This window comes from Hoplias malabaricus, chromosome 5, assembly GCF_029633855.1.
Source record: "Hoplias malabaricus isolate fHopMal1 chromosome 5, fHopMal1.hap1, whole genome shotgun sequence".
Taxonomy (NCBI): domain Eukaryota; kingdom Metazoa; phylum Chordata; class Actinopteri; order Characiformes; family Erythrinidae; genus Hoplias; species Hoplias malabaricus.
The window spans coordinates 11,295,484-11,315,139 of NC_089804.1; the positions used below are offsets into that span (position 1 = coordinate 11,295,484).

At 38.8% G+C, this 19,656-nt stretch overlaps 1 protein-coding gene across 1 annotated transcript in view; it reads left to right on the forward strand.

Annotated features, from left to right (window-relative positions):
• The first annotated feature begins 6,669 nt into the window (after window positions 1–6,669).
• Window positions 6,670–19,656, forward strand: part of ctnnbl1 (catenin, beta like 1) — a 43,894-nt gene continuing 30,907 nt past the window's right edge. Inside the window, exons 1-8 of the mRNA XM_066671816.1 lie at window positions 6,670–6,854; window positions 8,298–8,480; window positions 8,720–8,826; window positions 9,301–9,440; window positions 10,601–10,698; window positions 12,723–12,816; window positions 15,889–15,980; window positions 18,644–18,716. Of these exons, the coding sequence (XP_066527913.1) occupies window positions 6,825–6,854; window positions 8,298–8,480; window positions 8,720–8,826; window positions 9,301–9,440; window positions 10,601–10,698; window positions 12,723–12,816; window positions 15,889–15,980; window positions 18,644–18,716 (817 nt within the window). The 5' untranslated portion in view covers window positions 6,670–6,824. The remainder of the gene's footprint in view (window positions 6,855–8,297; window positions 8,481–8,719; window positions 8,827–9,300; window positions 9,441–10,600; window positions 10,699–12,722; window positions 12,817–15,888; window positions 15,981–18,643; window positions 18,717–19,656) is intronic.

The following is a 19,656-nucleotide window of genomic DNA, read 5'->3' on the forward strand; positions in this document are numbered from 1 at the left end:
ATTCTCCACATCCTTATATAACACTATTTCAGCACACCAGTGGGTAAATGCTGATAAGCCAATCCCTAAATATTCACAGATATCTTAATCAATATTCCCTATGTTAGAAATTCAGCCATATATAAGATATTATTAAATAGAACAGAAATGGTCCCTAATCAATGTTCCCTACACTGTCAGAAAAAAGGGTACGGTAGAGGTACATTATTGGTCACTAAAGGTACAAACGGTGTAAATGTACCTTTAATGGTACAACATTGTTTAAAAAGTACAATTTTGTTCCTTAAAGGTATGTTACATTCTCTCCTCCAGAAGGAGAGATAAATGATTGTAATCTTTCATTATAGAACTGTTTCATATAAAAAATAACATAATAAATGTCCTGGAGATTAAAAGGGGCATTTGAAATCAACACAATTTTTAAATCTACAATTATAATAAAATAAGGTACAATTATGTTCCCTAATTAAAGTATGCTTAATGGTACCACCACAGTGATACATTTTCTGACAGTACATTAGACACATTTGTTGGGAATTAGTTTGACATTTTAGCCTTTGGTGCTGCTCCTGAAGTCCTAATATATGGGAACATGCCTGACTTAATCTGCCAAGATACATCAACCAAGATGAAAAATCCTGGCAGTGTTGAAATCCAACACGCATGAGGAACACGCAAAAATTAACTAGAAATTCCACGCATTTTCATTTTTATTCCTCAGAAATGATCATGACTTCTCTGAAAGACTAGTAGGCCACTGGGTTTCAGATTCAAAAATGAAACAACCTCAGAATGGTGCATTATCTGGCTTGGTGAAAAAGGGTAAATGTGAACATATTTACAAAAACCCTCAGCCAGTAAAGTCTGATTATGAATTCCTGTGATTTCATCACTCTGCCACAGTGTCCTAGAATGACATTCACGCAGCGTGGCACTTTGGCTAAGTTGCTTCTGAACTACATCCAAATGTCATTTGAATAAGTGCAGAAAGAAAACTGATAACGGCATATTGTGAAAGCAGCCTTGGATCGACTACGACAACACAGGAAAGATATGTATATCTTTAGTTTGTCTCTGCTTAACATGATAATGTATTGTAACAGACTGGAAAATGCTGTGTGTGATGTGGACATTGGTGCTGTACACCAGTGAGAGTATAGTATCCTGCTGAGAATTACCCATAATCTGACTGTGCTGTCACACAGATGATGATGAAACTCATTCATTATCTCTGCTGTTATTTCTTCCACCTCCTATTCTCTCTCTCTCTCTCTCTCTCTCTCTGCCCCCTCCCTCAGCCTGAGGATCTTTTTCTCGTTCTCATTGTCGTAGAGAGTGAGTGAAGTCATTAGAAACTCTCTGTGCTTTAAAAGCTTATTGTTCTCTTATCTGTCCAGCTCCACAAAAAACAAAGCAACGTCCTTCACACCACACGCATCTGCAGACGGCCTGATCTCCACCCTGAGCGCTTTGACTCTGCCGAGGATTATTAATTAGCTGGTGAAGCGCTAATTGCCGTGCTTTAATGAGGAGGGATTTAAATATCTGGGCTGAGAGATTTTTCCAGTGTCTCTGTCTTCATACTGGTTTAACAAAGCTAATTCAATCACACTGTTATAGAGCTGCCTTTGTTGTTGAAAACTAATAGCAGCATTTACACAAACACAATAGCCTGAATAAATGTGTATATTTGAATAAACTAGGCCATATATGGTCCATTTAAGTCAATTTATGGATTTTTTACAGACCGTCTTATATATATTTAACTATAATACGAAAGGGCCCTCTTTTCCCAGTTATGCATTTCCTAATATTTGAATTGATCGACATAATGTAAAATAAATATTAAATATAATATGTCATTTGGACAAACTTAGGCAAAAATGTATTTAGCATTGGGTTGGATTGAGTTCAGGTTCTTAATAAGAATTCAGTTGGAGAGCTGTGTACAATTCAGTTCATCACACGTCTTGGACATAATCATCTGTGAGGCACAATGTACGTTAAGATTATTTTCAAGCACATGTCTAGGCCTCCGTAGTTCCACAGACGGTGATTAAGAAAAAAAATGTTTGTGACCTTTAAAAAATGTAAAATCTTTCTTTCAAAGGATGAATATTCATCTGACATTATTTTCAGAAAATGTTGCTATAGTTACCGTCCACCAGGGAGAGGGTCTAAAAAAGGAGGCCAAAAGATTGATGACATGCAAATGCTCAACATTCCTCCATCCGCACAGTTTAGAGAGAGAGAGAGAGAGAGAGAGAGAGAGAGAGAGAGAGAGATGTTATGACATGTGAGCATGATTGAAAAAAACATAGAAAGCTTCTGAGCTCTGTAGGCTGCAGCACATAAAGCTTGATTGGTATTCATGCGCTGTGCTTTCATTACATTTTACTTCCGTAAAATAATTTCATGGCACTCTACATCACATTCCCATACTTTTAAAGACTGCACAATGGTGCCTGTGTGAGACACTGTTAAACCTCTGAGCTGTATATATTTTTACTCTGTGTTCTTTCAGATTACGGCCATGATTTGAATTCATGACGTAATACTCTCTTCATGTCCTCACACATACGTGGTATAAATATAAATATCTGACCTCACAGCATTTGAGCTTTTTTCTTTATGAATAAATGCTTAATGAATAAATCTCACCTTGAAAAGTAACATTCCAAAACTCTGTAGTGCTTAGGATTCCCCGAGTAAAACTGACATGGTGTTGGGGCAAAACATAGAGAATGTAACCTGTGGAAAATCTGAAGTATATATTATTATGGCTGTCGTAGATAACGCGTAGGGAGACCAGACCTCCTCTTTTACCCGGACATGTCCTCTTTTTTAGACTTAAAAAAATGTCCGAACGGAATTTCTCAAGCGCCCGGGATTTTGTTTTTCTGGAGCTTACATAGAACTTCGAGAAGCGTTTCGTTCACAAACTAGTCCCGCCCTCCCCTACTCCGATTGGTTCGCTTGAGTGAGAAGGGGGCGTGGTGAAGTAGCCTAAAATCTTCTGATTGGACGTTCTGACTGAAGCGCTACCGTTATTGGTCGACCACGTTCTCTGTAAACATTTAATTGATCAGTCTGCACGTCAGTAGTCCTTGTAACGCGATAATAACGCATTAACGCGATCTCAAAAATGCTATATATACATATATAAAAACCGTTAACGCAAATTCTATTTGGCTCTACGAGTCATCCGTAGTTCATGTTGAGACTCGACTGGCTCTCATTAAGAGTAGAGAGAGTGAGTGATGGAGAAAAGTCTGTTAAACGGGAAGTTTCATTTCAAAAGTTTGCCAGTTGGCTCACTTGAAAAAGAAAAAGCGAGCTGCTTTGTCATCTCAATGTGACCAGACATGTGTGTCTAAGCAGCTGGCTTGGGTCAGCAAAATAGTAGGTGTGTCTATTTACGTTATTCAAAATTAAGGCCAACCTGTTGTTGCTGTTCAGATTAACTGGTCTGACTTAACAAGTTGCTTGATTTTGAATTAGGCCTACACATCTTTAATGAAGTCCATCCATTCATTGTCTGAAACCGCTTATCCGGTTCAGGGTGGGTCCGTAGGCTACCTAGAATCACTGGGCACAAGGCAGGGTGACACACATTCGTATGGACACTTTTGAGTCGCCAATCCACCTACCAACGTATGTTTTTGGGGCAGGGGAGGAAACGGGAGCACCCAGAGGAAACCCTCGCAGACACTGGGAGGACACACCAAACTCCTCACAGACAGTCACCCGGAGCAGGACTTGAACCCACAACCTCTAGGTCCCTGGAGCTGTGTGACTGCGACACTACCTGCTGCGCCAGAGTGCCACCTTAATGAAGTCCGACTCCCTGACTGTTTCTCTTATCCCAGCAGTTTTGAACACAATTACATTTAGCATAAACGTGTTCACCATTTTAATTGTAACATTTCACTTTAAAATCCTTGTTTTCTATAACAGTTACACATATTAAAAAGAAAATGTGATTAATCGCGATTAACTATATGAAATTCTGAGATTAATCATGATATATTTTTAATCGTTTGACAGCCCTAATTACATGCATGAGATGTACAGGGGTTGGACAATGAAACTGAAACACCTGGTTTTAGACCACAATCATTTATTAGTATGGTGTAGGGTTTCCTTTTGCGGCCAATACAGCGTCATTTCGTCTTGGGAATGACATATACACGTCCTGCACAGTGGTCAGAGGGATTTGAAGCCATTCTTCTTGCAGGATAGTGGCCAGGTCTCTACGTGATTCTGGTGGAGGAAAACGTTTCCTGACTCGCTCCTCCAAAACACCCCAAAGTGGCTCAATAATATTTAGATCTGGTGACTGTGCAGGCCATGGGAGATGTTCAACTTCACTTTCATGTTCATCAAACCAATCTTTCACCAGTCTTGCTGTGTGTATTGGTGCATTGTCGTCCTGATACACGGCACCGCCTTCAGGATACAATGTTTGAACCATAGGATGCACATGGTCTTACTGGTGCAATGTGCAATTTATGAAGATTGGCCACCAGGCATTGACCAACCCCTGTATATTGGTGGGTCTTGGTTATACAGTGAAAAATACAAAGCATAGAATGTACTGGATATAAATATGAATATTTTTAAAATATGTAAACCATATGGTCAGATAAACCTAAGAAAAAAAATCTACTGAGGCCCTTGTTTGTTAAGTGAATAAATTGTTAAATTGCCAGTATGTCTTGTTTCTTCAAACTTCAATCCTCCAGTCCATCAAACACCAATCGAATCAGTGGCAGAATGAGCTGTTTGGCTTTGGCAGAGAGGATTTGGCAAATTTTTCATGGGCGCAACCCACATACTCAGCTCTACTGCTCATCACACAAATGCACGTTCCTTACAAATGTGGCACCATATAAAAGAGAAAATAACAGGCTTTCCAATGGTATCAGATTTATTGCCAAGAAGCATTGTTACAACAAAGAAATAATCTTCCAAACACCAATTTCCTTACTTTTTGTGCTGTGTTTCAATAGAGTGGAATTAAGAGGATTCACTGATAAAAATATTTTTAGGAGTTGTTGGTGATGGAATGAGATTTGGGTTGATCCTTGACGGACCCTCAGAGTGGACTGTAGCCCACTGAGACACTGAATTGCTCCTAGTGGTTAGAGCCAGTGAATATTCTGAGGATTCTGGGGCTGTGAACAGATGGATTTATGAGCTCTTTCTCACTGCCTCTGCGTTCACATCAAATTTCACAGAATAGAATGGAGGACAGGTGACAGTGGACAACAAATCACGATGAGGGGCAATTTATTACCACACACAGAATGTGTGTGTGTGGGAGGTGACGCTTATGGAGTGAGAGTTAGGAATAGAGAGATAAGAAGCGGGGCAGAGAAAGGGACAGGTGGAGGATTTATGGATACTGTGGCTTTGGAATCAAAGAAAAAGACAACACAGTGGAGGCAGTTTTCTCTTCAATTAACTCTTTCTGAGACAACTGGCAATTCCACCCCCCTCCTATGCCCAAGACTTTGGTGTTACCCCCATGCATTTAGATGATTTATAAACTCTCTAATGGGGGCATTTTCTATTTCCTGTTTAATAAAATATAATTTTGTAGGATTTTTTTTTTTTTTACACTTTAGACTCCACTAGTTTGAGGTTCACAGATGACATCAGCAGCATGTGTCAACACGGCCCCCGACATCAGCTTATTCTGGGTGTGGCCCCCTAAGGTGCACCTACTACCCTCAACATGATGTTTAGATTAATAACTGCTAATCCAAACCTGTTCTAATAGGCTCCTCACCACTTCTATGTTGCTGCTGTTTATTCATTACTAGAGCTGGGGGCTGCCGGCAACAACATCAGAACACGTATCCCTTCCCTTGCTGACTATGGGTGTGTGCCCTCTTCTGCCACTCATGGCTTTGACGTTGGTTGCCCCATCTTTCTACCTTAGGTCCACTTTCTAAAGCAGCTCCTTGGATGTTAACAGCAGAGCACAGCTCTCTAGACTGTCAGCCCCAACTATGAGCCCTGTGCTGTCTGACACCACCAATCATGACTCCAGTGCTCTTCCACGCTCTCTGACATTCCTCATTGTCAAAGCAAGGCTCCTCAAAGCACCAGCATTGCCTTCCATGTGGCTTGCTGACCACAGTCAATGTCTTTCCCTATCTTCTGTTCCAGGCTTGCTTTTTCAGACACTCTGATTGGGCAGTGTGCTCAAATCTCCCACACTGTGGGCTAAATCTTCAGATTCACTAAGAACTGCTTGAGCTTCTTCATCCATCATCTTCTCAGTGGAATCTACCTTCTGACAACGTTTGTAGACTTCTTTATTTTGAAAAAGAAGTGCTCTATTCTGAACTGGGCAAACCATTAAAAGGCATGTGGAGAGGTTTAATTAGCACAGGATGGACACATGTATAATACAAAATATTATACCTTTTATACCAAAATATATTTAAAAAAAAAAATACAATCAAGTTTTTAAGATAACACTGGAAATTGTCTGTTTTTTTGTCAGTTAAATAAATGTTGAATATGTGTGTGTGTGTGTGTGTGTGTGTGTGTGAGTGTGTGTGTGTGTGTGTGTGTGTGATTATTTACTATTATTTAAGATTATGGGCGAAATATGATGAGTGAACTAGAACAGGGATTGTGATGGGGTGTTGTTTTTCTCCGGGCCTGTAGATGGCAGTGTCACCCAAATCCACCCCAGGAGCATAGACACCGACCAAGAAAATAGAAGTTTTTGCAGGGAAACGTTCATTGTGCATCAGATTTTATTCTTTAATTACATTTTCTGAAGATTAGAAGCAGTTTGAGGGATTATGGACGTCGGGGAGCTGTTAAATTATCAGGTCAGTGTGAATTAAACCCTATTTTGTTGATGACGGAGGCTAATATCGCCTGTGAGTTGGGATCACACCGGTAAGAGCAGCATGTTTACTCCAGGGCTACAGACCTGAAAACACTGGCTTAAACGGGTTAAAGACTTAATATGAAGGATTAAATACGGATATATTCCAAGTGCTTTTAAAACTCATCATGTAAATAACCACCGTCATATATAAAATATGATTTCTTAGCACTGGATTTTGCTTTAGTCCTCAGAACACTTTGGCATTGACTTCAGTAAAGCTGAAATACTGAGAGACTACAGGACTGTCCTGGAGCTGTCGACCAGCCGTTTTGAATTACAAAATCACTAAATATCCTGTCAGAAAAATAACCTTCCACAGACGCCTCAATTAATATAGAAGCGTTGATTTCAGAGAGGTTTTTTTCACACATCCAAAGTTCAGTTGTGGAAGTTCGTTGTGTTTGTTTTGGGTTGAAACGTGGTCCTGGAGGAACGTTGATTCGTTTCAAAATCAACATTATATGAACATGTCATTATTTGAAATGGCAATAAAACTTCTCTTGAATTTTGAATCTACTACCAAACATCTGGGCCAGCAGCAGCTTTTGTTTTCTTTCTTTCTCTCTTTCTTTCTCTCTCTCTCTTTATTTCTTTCTCTCGTTCTTTCTTTCTCTCACTTTCTTTCTCTCTCTCTCTCTCTCTCTCTCTCTTTCTCTCACTCTCTCTATTCAATAAGCTTTAATGGCATGACCATATTTACATACAGTATTGCCAAAGCATTAATACAACAATATTGATTCATTAAAAGGAGATAATAATTAATGAATAAACAATACAAATAATAATGTTTATGTTGATAAAAGAGCAGTCTAAAGGATAGTGGGAGGCAAGGAACATGTGGCGGCACGGTGGCTTGGTGGTTAGCACGTTCGCCTCCCAGCACTGGGATCTTGGGTTCAAGTCCCACCTGGGTGGAGTTTCCATGTTCTCCCCGTGTCTGCGTGGGTTTCCTCCGGGGTCTCCTAGTGCCCGATGCAGTCCTCCAGGTGGACGGTCGTTTCTGGTTGAGAGTTTGGCTGCCACTTCTCGCCAGTGTGTGTGTGTGAATTGAGTGTTCTGAGCAGTGTAGATTGTAAAGCGTCCTTGGGTAGAAAGGCGCTATATAAGTGTAACGATAATAATAATAATAATAATAACATGCTAAACATTAAAAAAATAATAATGCATAACAGTTGAACCTAAATTAACATGTGAATATGGCAATTTATTTGTGTATGTATGTCTCTCTCTCTCTCTCTCCCTCCCTCCGGTGGAGGCCAGGTCTTGTATGGCTCGAAGGAGTCCCATATATATGCAGTATCTCATATATATAAAATATATAATTTTAACAGACATTAAAACGTCCAGTCTTGCATTCATGTTCTCTTGTCACCATTAACAGCCCGATAGAGGAGCAAAAAGGCCAAGAGAGGAAGATGGCGGTGAGGAATCCCGAGTCAAACAGAAGACGTCCAGTAGAGAGCCTCCAAGAATTGCAGCCATCATTGAGGCTGAGATAGAGGATCCAGAAGACAAGGAGAAGGTCCTGAAGAAACTGATGGACCAGGATGAGGTTGACCCAGAGGTACTTTTTTTCATTTCCTGAATCCTGACATTCAGACCCCAGCTGAGAAAGAGAAAATTGAAATAAGTATTTACATAATTTGCTCTCTTGTACTGTACGTTTCAGAGTAAATATTTAAAAATGTAATGTAAATTGCTGAATGTAGTGCTGTGTATCATACAGTGCTGCAGCTGTGGTTTAATATGTTTGTGTGATGAATCCCAAGCGCTGAAACAAGGACGTCTTTGTTGCTTTAACAGGCTGAACCTGTGGATGAGGCCATGGTCAAAAAGATGATCCTGACCTTTGAGAAAAGGTCATACAAAAACCAGGAACTCAGGATTAAATTCCCAGACAACCCAGAGAAGTGAGTTAAAAAAAGAAACTCACACACAATACGGTTCTTGTCATCTGTTTAGAAAAATGTTTCTGTTATTTATGGCATATAAAATCTATAATAATAAATCATAATAAAAATAATTAATGTCAAATTTGGAAACAAAACAGGAGAAGGAATAAAATGCTCTTACTTTGGTAGTTAATTAACATTAATTCTTGGACCATTTCTACTGCTCACACTGAATTACCAATTATATATAAAACAAGTAAAAAGTGGAGAAAATCTTTGTGAGAGGGGAACTGGAACTAAATCTCCTGAATTTAAAAAATATATATTAAAAATTAAATTTATTCAGTTCTGAGGGAAAAGGAAAGAATGAAAGAGTGCTTTACATTCTTGCTTTACATAAGTGTGTAAGTGTGTGAATGCGTGAAAAATATATTTACAAATACACAGAAATATACACAATTAATATTTTATTTTATTTTTTTTTAAATTAAGGTTTATGGAGTCTGAACTGGACCTAAACGACATAATCCAGGAGATGCATGTGATTGCCACTATTCCAGAGCTGTATCACCTGCTGGTGGAGCTGAATGCTGTCCATTCTCTACTTGGACTGCTGAGCCACGACAACACTGATATCTTTTCACTCCACATAACACCACCCTCTTCCAAGCTAGATTTATAGCCCAACCTTATCCTTAACTGAACTGCCCTCAGTCGTGACTAAGGCTGTACCAAGTCCCACTGGCACCGTTAATGCATGCTCAGTGCCACCAGATGTACAGGGGTTGGACAATGAAACTGAAACGCCTGGTTTTAGACCACAATAATTTATTAGTATGATGTAGGGCTTCCTTTTGCGGCCAATACAGCATCAGTTCGTCTTGGGAATGACGTATACAAGTCCTGCACAGTGGTCAGAGGGATTTGAAGCCATTCTTCTTGCAGGATAGTGGCCAGGTCTCTACGTGATGCTGGTGGAGGAAAACGTTTCCTGACTCGCTCCTCCAAAACACCCCAAAGTGGCTCAATAATATTTAGATCTGGTGACTGTGCAGGCCATGGGAGATGTTCAACTTCACTTTCATGTTCATCAAACCAATCTTTCACCAGTCTTGCTGTGTGTATTGGTGCATTATTGTCCTGATACACGGCACCGCCTTCAGGACACAATGTTTGAACCAGTGGATCCACATGGTCTTACTGGTGCAATGTGCAGTTAATGAAGATTGGCCACAAGGCTGCTCCAATTTAGCCATGAAACCTCCCACACTAAAATGCCAGGTGTTTCAGTTTCATTGTCTAACCCCTGTTTGTATACATTACATAATACATCAGCTGCAATAACACAACACAGCACTCACCTGCTCTGTCTTCCACATATCTATCGCACATAATTACGTTCACCTTTAGTCTGTACAGTAAGTGGGGGGTTTTATTGTAAGCCTAGCTTCATTAATTAAATTCTGTAAAATATTGCATTAAATATAATTGATATCACATTTTAAGCCATATTTTAAAGCACAGGACATTAACATTGAGATTAAATGGAGATTAATTAAAGTAAAATACTGTAGCAGAATGTCTGGTAAAATTAATTTGTAATATTATATTGGTTTTATTCATCTAGGGTAAATATTAGCTCTTTAAATTTATTGTCAACAACTAAAAAAAATCCATCTCTTTTTTTTGTCTTACTATGTTTCCCCATTTCATTATAAAATAACCACTTCGTTTGTTTAGTTGTGAGCTCATTTCCCTACAGACCCTGTGTGTTCTCCTTAACATGTAGCACATATTTCTATTGCTGTGGTGGATCTGCTGCAGGAGCTTACAGACATTGACACACTGCATGAAAGTGAAGAAGGAGCAGAGGTCCTCATTGACTCCCTGGTGAGAAAATACCCATTTTGTTAAAATGACAATTCAGTGAACACTTTTAATAGAAAAGCATTTAAAATGTTTGGTATGAGAACGTCCGGTAAAGCACTGGAGCAATTAGGCTAATGTACCTGGATTATGCTAATAATTAGGCTACAATTTTACACATTTACCTCAAACCTTGGTAAGACATAATTGAAAATACTCACTTAAGCTGTTTCTGTCACTGTATTCCATTGTGTTATACATAAAAACATACAGAGATACATTCCAAAACATGGCTGCTGGTAGACATTTTTTAGTCCGTATTTATTTAAGCAATTAATTCAGAATTCTAATGTGTGATAATTAAGAAACAATTTAATGACTATATGATTAATTTCTTTGTTATAAGTTTCTAATACATTTTCTCTGCTTTAGTTCCAGTGTAAAATTAAAGAAACAAATTACAGCTACAACAAATATCTTGGTTGATCAACTTCATTTGTTAAGTACATTAGAGTAAAACAAAATCTGTTACATTAAAACTTTCAGGTTACTGCTGCTGAGAATTAGAGTCACAACTTGCCATCTGTTACCGTTATTTCCTGCTTTAAATATTGTCAGTTAACATGTGGTTAACCTTAAATAATTTAGATTTTACCACCAAGAACTCAGTGCTTACAAATACAATTAAAAGTATGCTGACCTCCTAGAGTCAAACTGACCGTTGGCAAGTTGAGAGACGCAAATCAAATTGAAAGAATATTTTAAGTGTCATACTACAAACAAGGTAAAATTCATGGTTCAATTACTGTGCAATGTCAGGACCCCACTTACCATTAGGTATTGATTAGCTGTTTGTTCCTGCTTTTCGAACTGTGTTTTTATTTTTTTATTTTTTTTGCATCGGTTTACTGACATTTAGAAACCAGATTTACTGAGTCATTCCATCAGTGTGCAATGGGGAGGGCGGGTGAGGGTTGTTTTGGGTTGCATCTCTAAATATCAGAGACACATGCTGGAGTATGAAATGGCTTGTATCCATGCCATTTATGCTGCATATGCAGTCACAATCTTTTTATATTGCCAACAGAGCCATAACAATAAGGGGAAAAATTTTACTGAAAAAACCTTGGGGTTTAATTTCTTAGCAACGCGTCAATATTGACATGTGAGCCGTGTTGGAACTGGTGTAATCTCAGCTCTGTTTGCCTCATTCGTACACACCTGGGCTTTGTTTTTCTATAGATCACAATTACACAATGGAGATATTGCTCAGTCTCTAAAGCTTTACTCACAGAAACAGTATTACAGATATCAATAATGTGTAAACACCTTTGATGTGTGATGATAGGCCTTAGCAGTGAGATTGTGATATTAATCCTGTATGTCTCTTATTGAATAGCCCATATCCTGCATTATTTTATTTGATTCCATTAATGAGATCTGCTCAGTGATATTTTGTCTGATTATAAACATGGTTGTTATAATTATTTTGACATGATTACTTTCCCTTCTGAATCACTAGTTCAGATACAATATTTGTACGTTGTATAAAAAGCAGGCTGGGTCAAAAAAAAACTAAAGCTTAATTTCTGTATGAATTGCTGGGGCTAAATTTAATGTATGCCGTGTGTGCAGATATGCATTGAGGTGTTTGTTTTTTTGTGACAAGAAATGCAGTGAAATTAGAGTTTAGTATGTCTTAAATCTCTATTATTATTATTATTATTAATATTATTATTATACTACATTTTTTGTATTGACTAATACACATCCAAAGTGTACAGGAAGCTTTTTCTCACAATGCCCTTGAAATTCATTCATTCATTGTCTGAAACTGCTTATTCAGTTCAGGGTTGAGGTGGGAGCAATAACTAATAAGTAAGAAATACATAATAAATTTATGGTGCGTATGACCCTAGAAGGGTTACAGACAAAATGCAAAGAACTACATAGGAAAGTAACCCCATGCTTCTTTACATCCTGTGGCGTTTGTTAGTGTTTGTGTTTACTTTGTTTACATGGTGATTAATGTGAGACTTGTTTATTAGCTGGAGGGCCAGGTGGTAGCTCTTCTGGTGCAGAATATGGAGAGGCTGGATGAGACTACGAAAGAAGAAGCAGACGGCGTCCACAACACACTGGGTATGCCCCACACACTGATAACAGTACATTCAATATATGCCAAAAAAAAAAGCGCTGTACAAGTACATTCATGTTTATTGAAGGTCCTGACAGTAGAGCAGTGGTAGAGCAGAACTCTCTGCCTTTTTTTCTCTGTCCATTAGCTGGCACAGCCAGTCTAGTCTGGAGAGTTAGCTTTCTCCTCCCTGTTGAAGGGGGGTTAGCTGCAGTAGCGTTAAAGTTGGAGAAGTGCGCTTGGGACCGGAATGTCTCTGGTTTGATCTCTAGGACCAGTAGGAAAATAGGTGGGTAGTGAATGAAGGAACTGTGCTTCCTCCATCAATATCTATGGCTCATGTCCCCTTTCTGAATGTTCCTAACCCCCACCTTCTTCGTGTGTGTGTGTGTGTGTGTGTGTGTGTGTGTGTGTGTGTGTGTGTGTGTGTGTGTGTGTGTGTGTGTGTGTGTGTGTGTGTGTGTGTGTTTTTCACTCCCAGAGCTGAATTAAATACAGGGACTGAGATTCCCCAAAGGGATTACTTAAGTCACATTTTTCTTTCTCTTTTCAAATATGGCACAGTTTTGTTGCCTAACTAAAAATACAAGAGATACCCCTTAGGGGACCACCTCAGTGATGTGAAAGGTGCCACTGCAGTGACAGGTTGTCTGACTGTGTGCTAACAAACCGCAAAATGCTGAATAAGAACAGATGCAGCATTGATTATTTTTTTTTTATGCCGGGATTTAGAAGATGAGCTATAGATAAATAATAGAGGCTTATTGATATGTTGTATGATGTACGATCTTAAATTATTCAACAGTTTTTGGGGTTGTTATTTTGTTTTTTGTTTTTTTTGAAGGGAAGAAATTTTAGAGCTGAACAGTCCCATGTTCCTGCAGGACTGGATAGGTGGGAAACTGCCCTAGGCATTATGCATCAAGCAGAGATATATTCTCTCCGCCTCTCACCATTCCTTCCACTATTCTTTAATCTTTCTCACTATTTCCCTCTCTTTTCTCTTGCTTTCTACACGCTAATCTCATTCTGTCTTTCAATTTCATCTTGTTCTTATTCTGCCTTCTGCTTGGCCTCTCTGTTGTTAAACTCTCTTTCCTTCCACTCTTTGTTAATCTCTCTCTCTCTCTCTCTCTCTCTCTCTCTCTGTGTGTGTGAGAATAGGCCCCAAACTACTAAAGTTACTTCATGAATGTTCATTAAATAGCACATTGATTAATATTAAAGATACTCAATTCACTCTATTATTTTTTAAAAAAAAGGTTTACATCCACTTTGTATTCAAGTTTCAAAGGGTGCTCCATGTCCCCCATGTCCATACAGTTCTTCAGCTAAAATTAAATGCAAGTTCAGCTGTGAAAATGGCTCATTTACATATAATAAATTTATTCACCTTGGAGCATTTTCAGCCTGAGATCATGTACATACCTCAGAGAGTAGAATAATAATCTGTTTAATTCTTATAACACTCTAAATAGATTTTGCTTCAACAGCTACAATACTTGTGGAGAAGTAATACATTATTATTATTATTATTTTATTATATTTATTTGTGTGTGAAAGGCTAATATGATATGTTTAATTCCACATTTTTTAAACTGCATAGTATGGCCATAGAGAGCTAATCTCTTGGCCTTGGGCTATAGGGGAAAGTCTGCTATTGGTTGGAGATATTCCCTCAGTCATGCATTTGCTTTTAGAGGTGTTTGTTACTGTAGCTCCAAGTTGAATTTGACCAAAGTGGGTCAGAGCTGCTGGACTGGAGTTGTGTGTGTGTGTGTGTTTGTGTGTAAGTAAGTATGTGTGGGTAGTGCTGATTTAGCTAAAGCTGTTTACATACACACCAGCCTTTAATGTTCAGCTGGAGAAAATTGTTAAAAAAAAAAAAAACCCTGAATGTGTTGTGCACCCTCTTCCTGTGACTTTATCTTGTCACCCAGCTCCTGAGTGTAATCCCTCATCATACAGCATTTACACATGGTTGCCTCAAGAGCTGCTTGTTTTTGTGACACTTTTAAAACGGCCTCCTTTTTAGAAACGTTGCTCTTGGCTTGTGTGTTTTATTTTTACTTTGCATCCTATTGTGTGAAAAAATTGATCAGGGCCAAATTTCACAAAGCAGGGTTTCTTAAAGACACACTCGCAGAAAGTGAGTGAAAGTTTTTGTGAGCTTGTCAAAATGAGCTCTGACTGTTTTGAATTTTAAAAACAGAGCAGAAATATTACAGAAAATTTACGATGAGTAATCAGTTGTAGCGTTCTTGAATGCATAAGATTCTGTCAGTGGATTATGGCCATTCTTGTGTTTGTTTATTTTTGTTCCTGTTTTACGTGCCATGATTTGCGGCCAATCGCCCTGTTCTTCAATGTTCAGCGCTCCCACAGGACCATCACAGAGCAGGTATGATTTGGGTGGTGGATTATTCTCAGTGCTGCAGTGACACTGACGTGGGGGTGTTGGTGTGTGATCATGTATGTTGTGCTGGTACGGGTGGGTCAGACACAGCAGAGCTCCTGGTGCTTTAAAACCCTTCAGTGTTACTGCTGAACTGAGAATAGTCCACTGATGAAAAGCCAGAGGACTACTAACACAAACTGTGCAGCTACAGATGAACTATGACTTCTACAAGGTGAGCCAGCAAGGTGGATGTGTCTAATAAAGTGGACTGTGAGTGGAGACAGTGTTCAAAAACTATAGCAGGACTACTGTGTCTGATCCACTTGTACCAACCCAGCACACACTAACACATCACCACCACACCAGTGTCACTGCATCGGTAAGAATGGTCCACCATCCCACTCATACCTGCTCTGTGATGGTCCTGTGGGGGTCCTGACTGTTGAAGAACAGGGTGACTGGGGGCATACAAAGTATGCAACCGATGGACTACAATCTGTAATTGTAGAATGACAGGGTGCTCCTGTATGGTCAGTGGAGCTGAGAGAATGTCGTTCTTTGCATTCTTGATCAGCTTAATTTGACTGCACTTTTGTTAAACCTATTTATTATATAGTAGTTCTTTATTTTAAATGTGAAGTGTGAAACTAAAATTCCTGTGGCTGTGCTATTGTTCTAGCGATCGTGGAGAACATGGCTGAGTTCAGGCCTGGGCTGTGTTCAGAGGCTGCTCAACAGGGGCTAATGCAGTGGCTCCTTAAGAGGATTAAGGTAAGACAACAATGTGAATTCATGAAAGAATTGATATTACCAGCAGTTAGTACTAGTTGAAATGATTTGCTGTCATTTAGTTCAGATAGCATGTTCGCTAGCCCCTCACTCCAACACACTTTAACATCTTTTGTTTTCAAACCTCCCTAATATTCACCAAAACTGCAATTACTTATTGAACACAAAACAAAAATAAAATCACATTTAAAGTGGAATAGTTATTTGGAGCTGTCAGTTAATGTAAAAAAATCAGAGATCACTTTCCCCTAAAACTTGAGTGAGTTTAGCATTTTTGTTAGCTAGCATGCCTCCTGAACAAACTCCAGACAAAACGGTCAATTCAAGTTGTTTTGTTGTGTCTCATAGAGCACCACTTTAAACATTTGTGGTTGTTTTTTTCTGTGTTGCTGACTGAAGGTTTACCAACATTTTAAGGCTCATTACTGAGGCTATGTTGAACCTGAGGGGAGAGGTACAGTGCAACAGTAAAGAATTTCCTCATGAAATGATTTATGAGCATCTCTTACATCAGCTTACTCTTCCTGTTACACTCCAGCAGAATAATTTATAAAACATTTGATTGTAAAACTATCTTGTGAAATTTCACATTAAATTAGATAATTTTTTATAAAATGTAAAGTGTCTGCAGTACAATGCTAATTTAACATTGACAGACAAGCATCAAGGCCAGTGTGCTAACGGTTATGAACATGTAGGTTTTAGGAATGTTGTACAAAAAAAAACTGAGGTCTTATGAACCAATTTGGCATGAAATTCATGTTTTAATAAGTTCCTTTAGAAGTACATGAATACAGAATACTAGCTGAATACAGTGCCTTTCCAGACTTTAGAAAACTAATAAAAGACAAGTCCTCAGATGCTATAGACTCATGAACCCAGCTGAATGTTGCAGTAATTTCTCAGGGGTCTTAATATGTAAGTTGTTTTTTTTTTTTATTCAACTACAAGAGCAGCTCTCATTATTCTTGTATGGTAGTGTAACTCAGATATGACGCTGCAGGGTTCTGCTCCAACATACACACGTTCTTCAGCTCATTAACGTCTTGATAATAAGCTGTTGAGCCGAAGCAGGTGAGTGTGGAAAAACTATGGAAATGAAACCACGTAGGGCTCTGGTCCCTCTGGACCTGAGAAACCTCCGGAGTATTTTAGTCTGAAATAACTGCGATTCAGTGGCCACCTCTGCTATGATTCATTTGTATTTTATTTTTTCTTTCAGCTGTTCTTTGGAAGGAAATTATAAATTAAAAGATTGATGCTGCTGTAGTGCTTGCTTTCTTTAGATCTATGCAGTTGCTTTATATTGTATAAAGTAAACATTACTGTGTGTTGTTTTTATTCTCTCTGCTTTTGATGGGATTTCTTTAGCAACTGAAAAAATAAGCAATTTGCATGCGTCATATACATGGAAATGGAAATTCTTATCCTGGCTGGATGGCTCTAATTCTTTGTAGGAAATCTCTGCTGCAGTTGTTGATAAAGTGAAGGCAGCTGCAGTAAGATGAGCTGCATAATGCAGGATTTCCATCGCAAAGTGCATAACCAGCTGAAACATTACTGCATAATTGATCAGCTGTCTGTGAGGTTTATCACTGTTGTGGTGGTGGCGGTGCTTCATAACACACTTTGGGACGAGGCCTCACATTTTCTCCCGCTAGACAGAGAATGAGCTAATTTTAAAGGCGACTGAATTTCACAGATGCAAACACCGCAGTGGGATTCTTGCAGAAAGGAAGGAGCGTGCTTCAAATGCAAAGCAGACACATTGTTCAAACTAATCAAATGATTGGGGGGATGTGATGCGGAGAGATTTGCATTTTTCTTTCACATTGGCTCTGAGTGTAGAGCTTTATTCAGAAAATATGAAATAAAAATTAATATCACCTTTGAACTTTATGACTGATCTGAGTACAGCAAATAATATTCAGCTCAATAAAATGTGCCTTAATCCAACTGTAGGTCAAATGTTGTCTGAACCTTACTGTAATCTTGGGAAATTTTGAATCCTGAGGAATGTCTAAGCTGAAAAGTCTGTGTGAATCTGACTGTAGCTAAAAGAATGAACTCATTTCAATATATTCTTATTCATGCAGCAGACATTAATGACGGTTTTGGCTCGCTGTTGGGGGAACAGTTGTTTTTGTGCCATTTCTATTTCTTCATTCATTTGTCAGCTTTGAACATGTTATGTGCAGTCGGTCTAATGTATCTATTTTTAGACGAGGACATTAGCCTCTCTTATCCTCTTATGAGGAGATCGCTCCTGAACCACAATAATTAATATATGTGAAATGTGTGTTCATTACATAAAAATCTATGTGGTGTTTCAGAGAAGTGTCATTTAATGTACTCATGCTGAAATGTGATTGGCTGATTGGGAGTTAATGAAGGCTGCTTGGCCTGAGAACAGCCATGAGGGACTATGACCCAAAAAATAGCTCACAAACCAAATAATTAAAGGTCAGATGGGAGCGTCACACTGGTTTCAGTTTGATTGAATTAGAGGTGCTGACTGAACAGGCGCAGAATTAGCTTGCAGTTACTGACACAGTAAAAGGGACAGGAAAATATGCTGACAGGTCAAAATGATGAAAATGCAGCTCAAACTTGTGTGTGTGTGTCTCTCTCTCTTTATCAAACAGGCGAAGATGCCTTTTGACGCTAACAAGCTGTACTGCAGTGAGATCCTGGCCATTCTACTTCAGAACAACGATAGTAAGTTGAGATTAAAAACACCCCAGTTTCAAACTAGATGTGAAAATTATCTAATTACCATCCTAGATTTTTTTTTAATATATATATTATTATGCTATCCTAGTCTTGGAATAATAAGTCTTTCCAAACAAGGCTTAATCCACATCAGGGAAAGCCAACCCTGTTGGTTTAATTATGCATGCAATTGGCACAACATGTTTTCCACCACCCAAATAATCCCTGCCCTGTGTTGCTCCTGTGAGGGTCTTGACCACGGAAGAGCAATGTGCGAGGGTGCTAACAGAGTACGCAGAGCAGAACATGAAATACAGTGTGTAATTAGTGAACTACGGTGGACCTACATAGAAACTGGGGCTGATAAAATGGATGCTGCCTGCAGAAATAAGGAAAAAAAAAACAAAATAGAAGCCAATTATCCGCCATCACACTATTAAAAAGCATCCAGGTTTTTGCACTTAAATTTCATCATAAATCATTTGCACATCACATTGGTCTGTGTGGGAAAAGGTAGACAGACACAGCAGGAATAGTAGATGGTTCTCTACAGGTCAGCTGAATTCAAGACAAGCCTTCACTTGGGGATATCAGCACTGTTACTAAATGAGTGTGCACAAATGTTGGGTTCTCTTTCACTATTCCCTAAATTAGAATCAGTGTAGAAGTATTACACAGAACAGGTTTAGTCTTTAATCACTGTTGAGTAGTATTAGATCAGTATTAAGATGTATGCTCATTGCCATTGTATGGGCTAGAGGAATACACTGCCCTTCAGAATTACCTTGAGTATGCATGGAACTCATAGCTGAATGCCATCTAATCCTCACAGGACTTTTCCGGACACTAGTGTAAATCTCTCTCAGAGTAGAAGCAGCAAAGGGGAGACAAACCCCCAGTTAATAGCCTGAGTTTCAAAAGAAATGATTCAAAAGAGTAGGTGTCC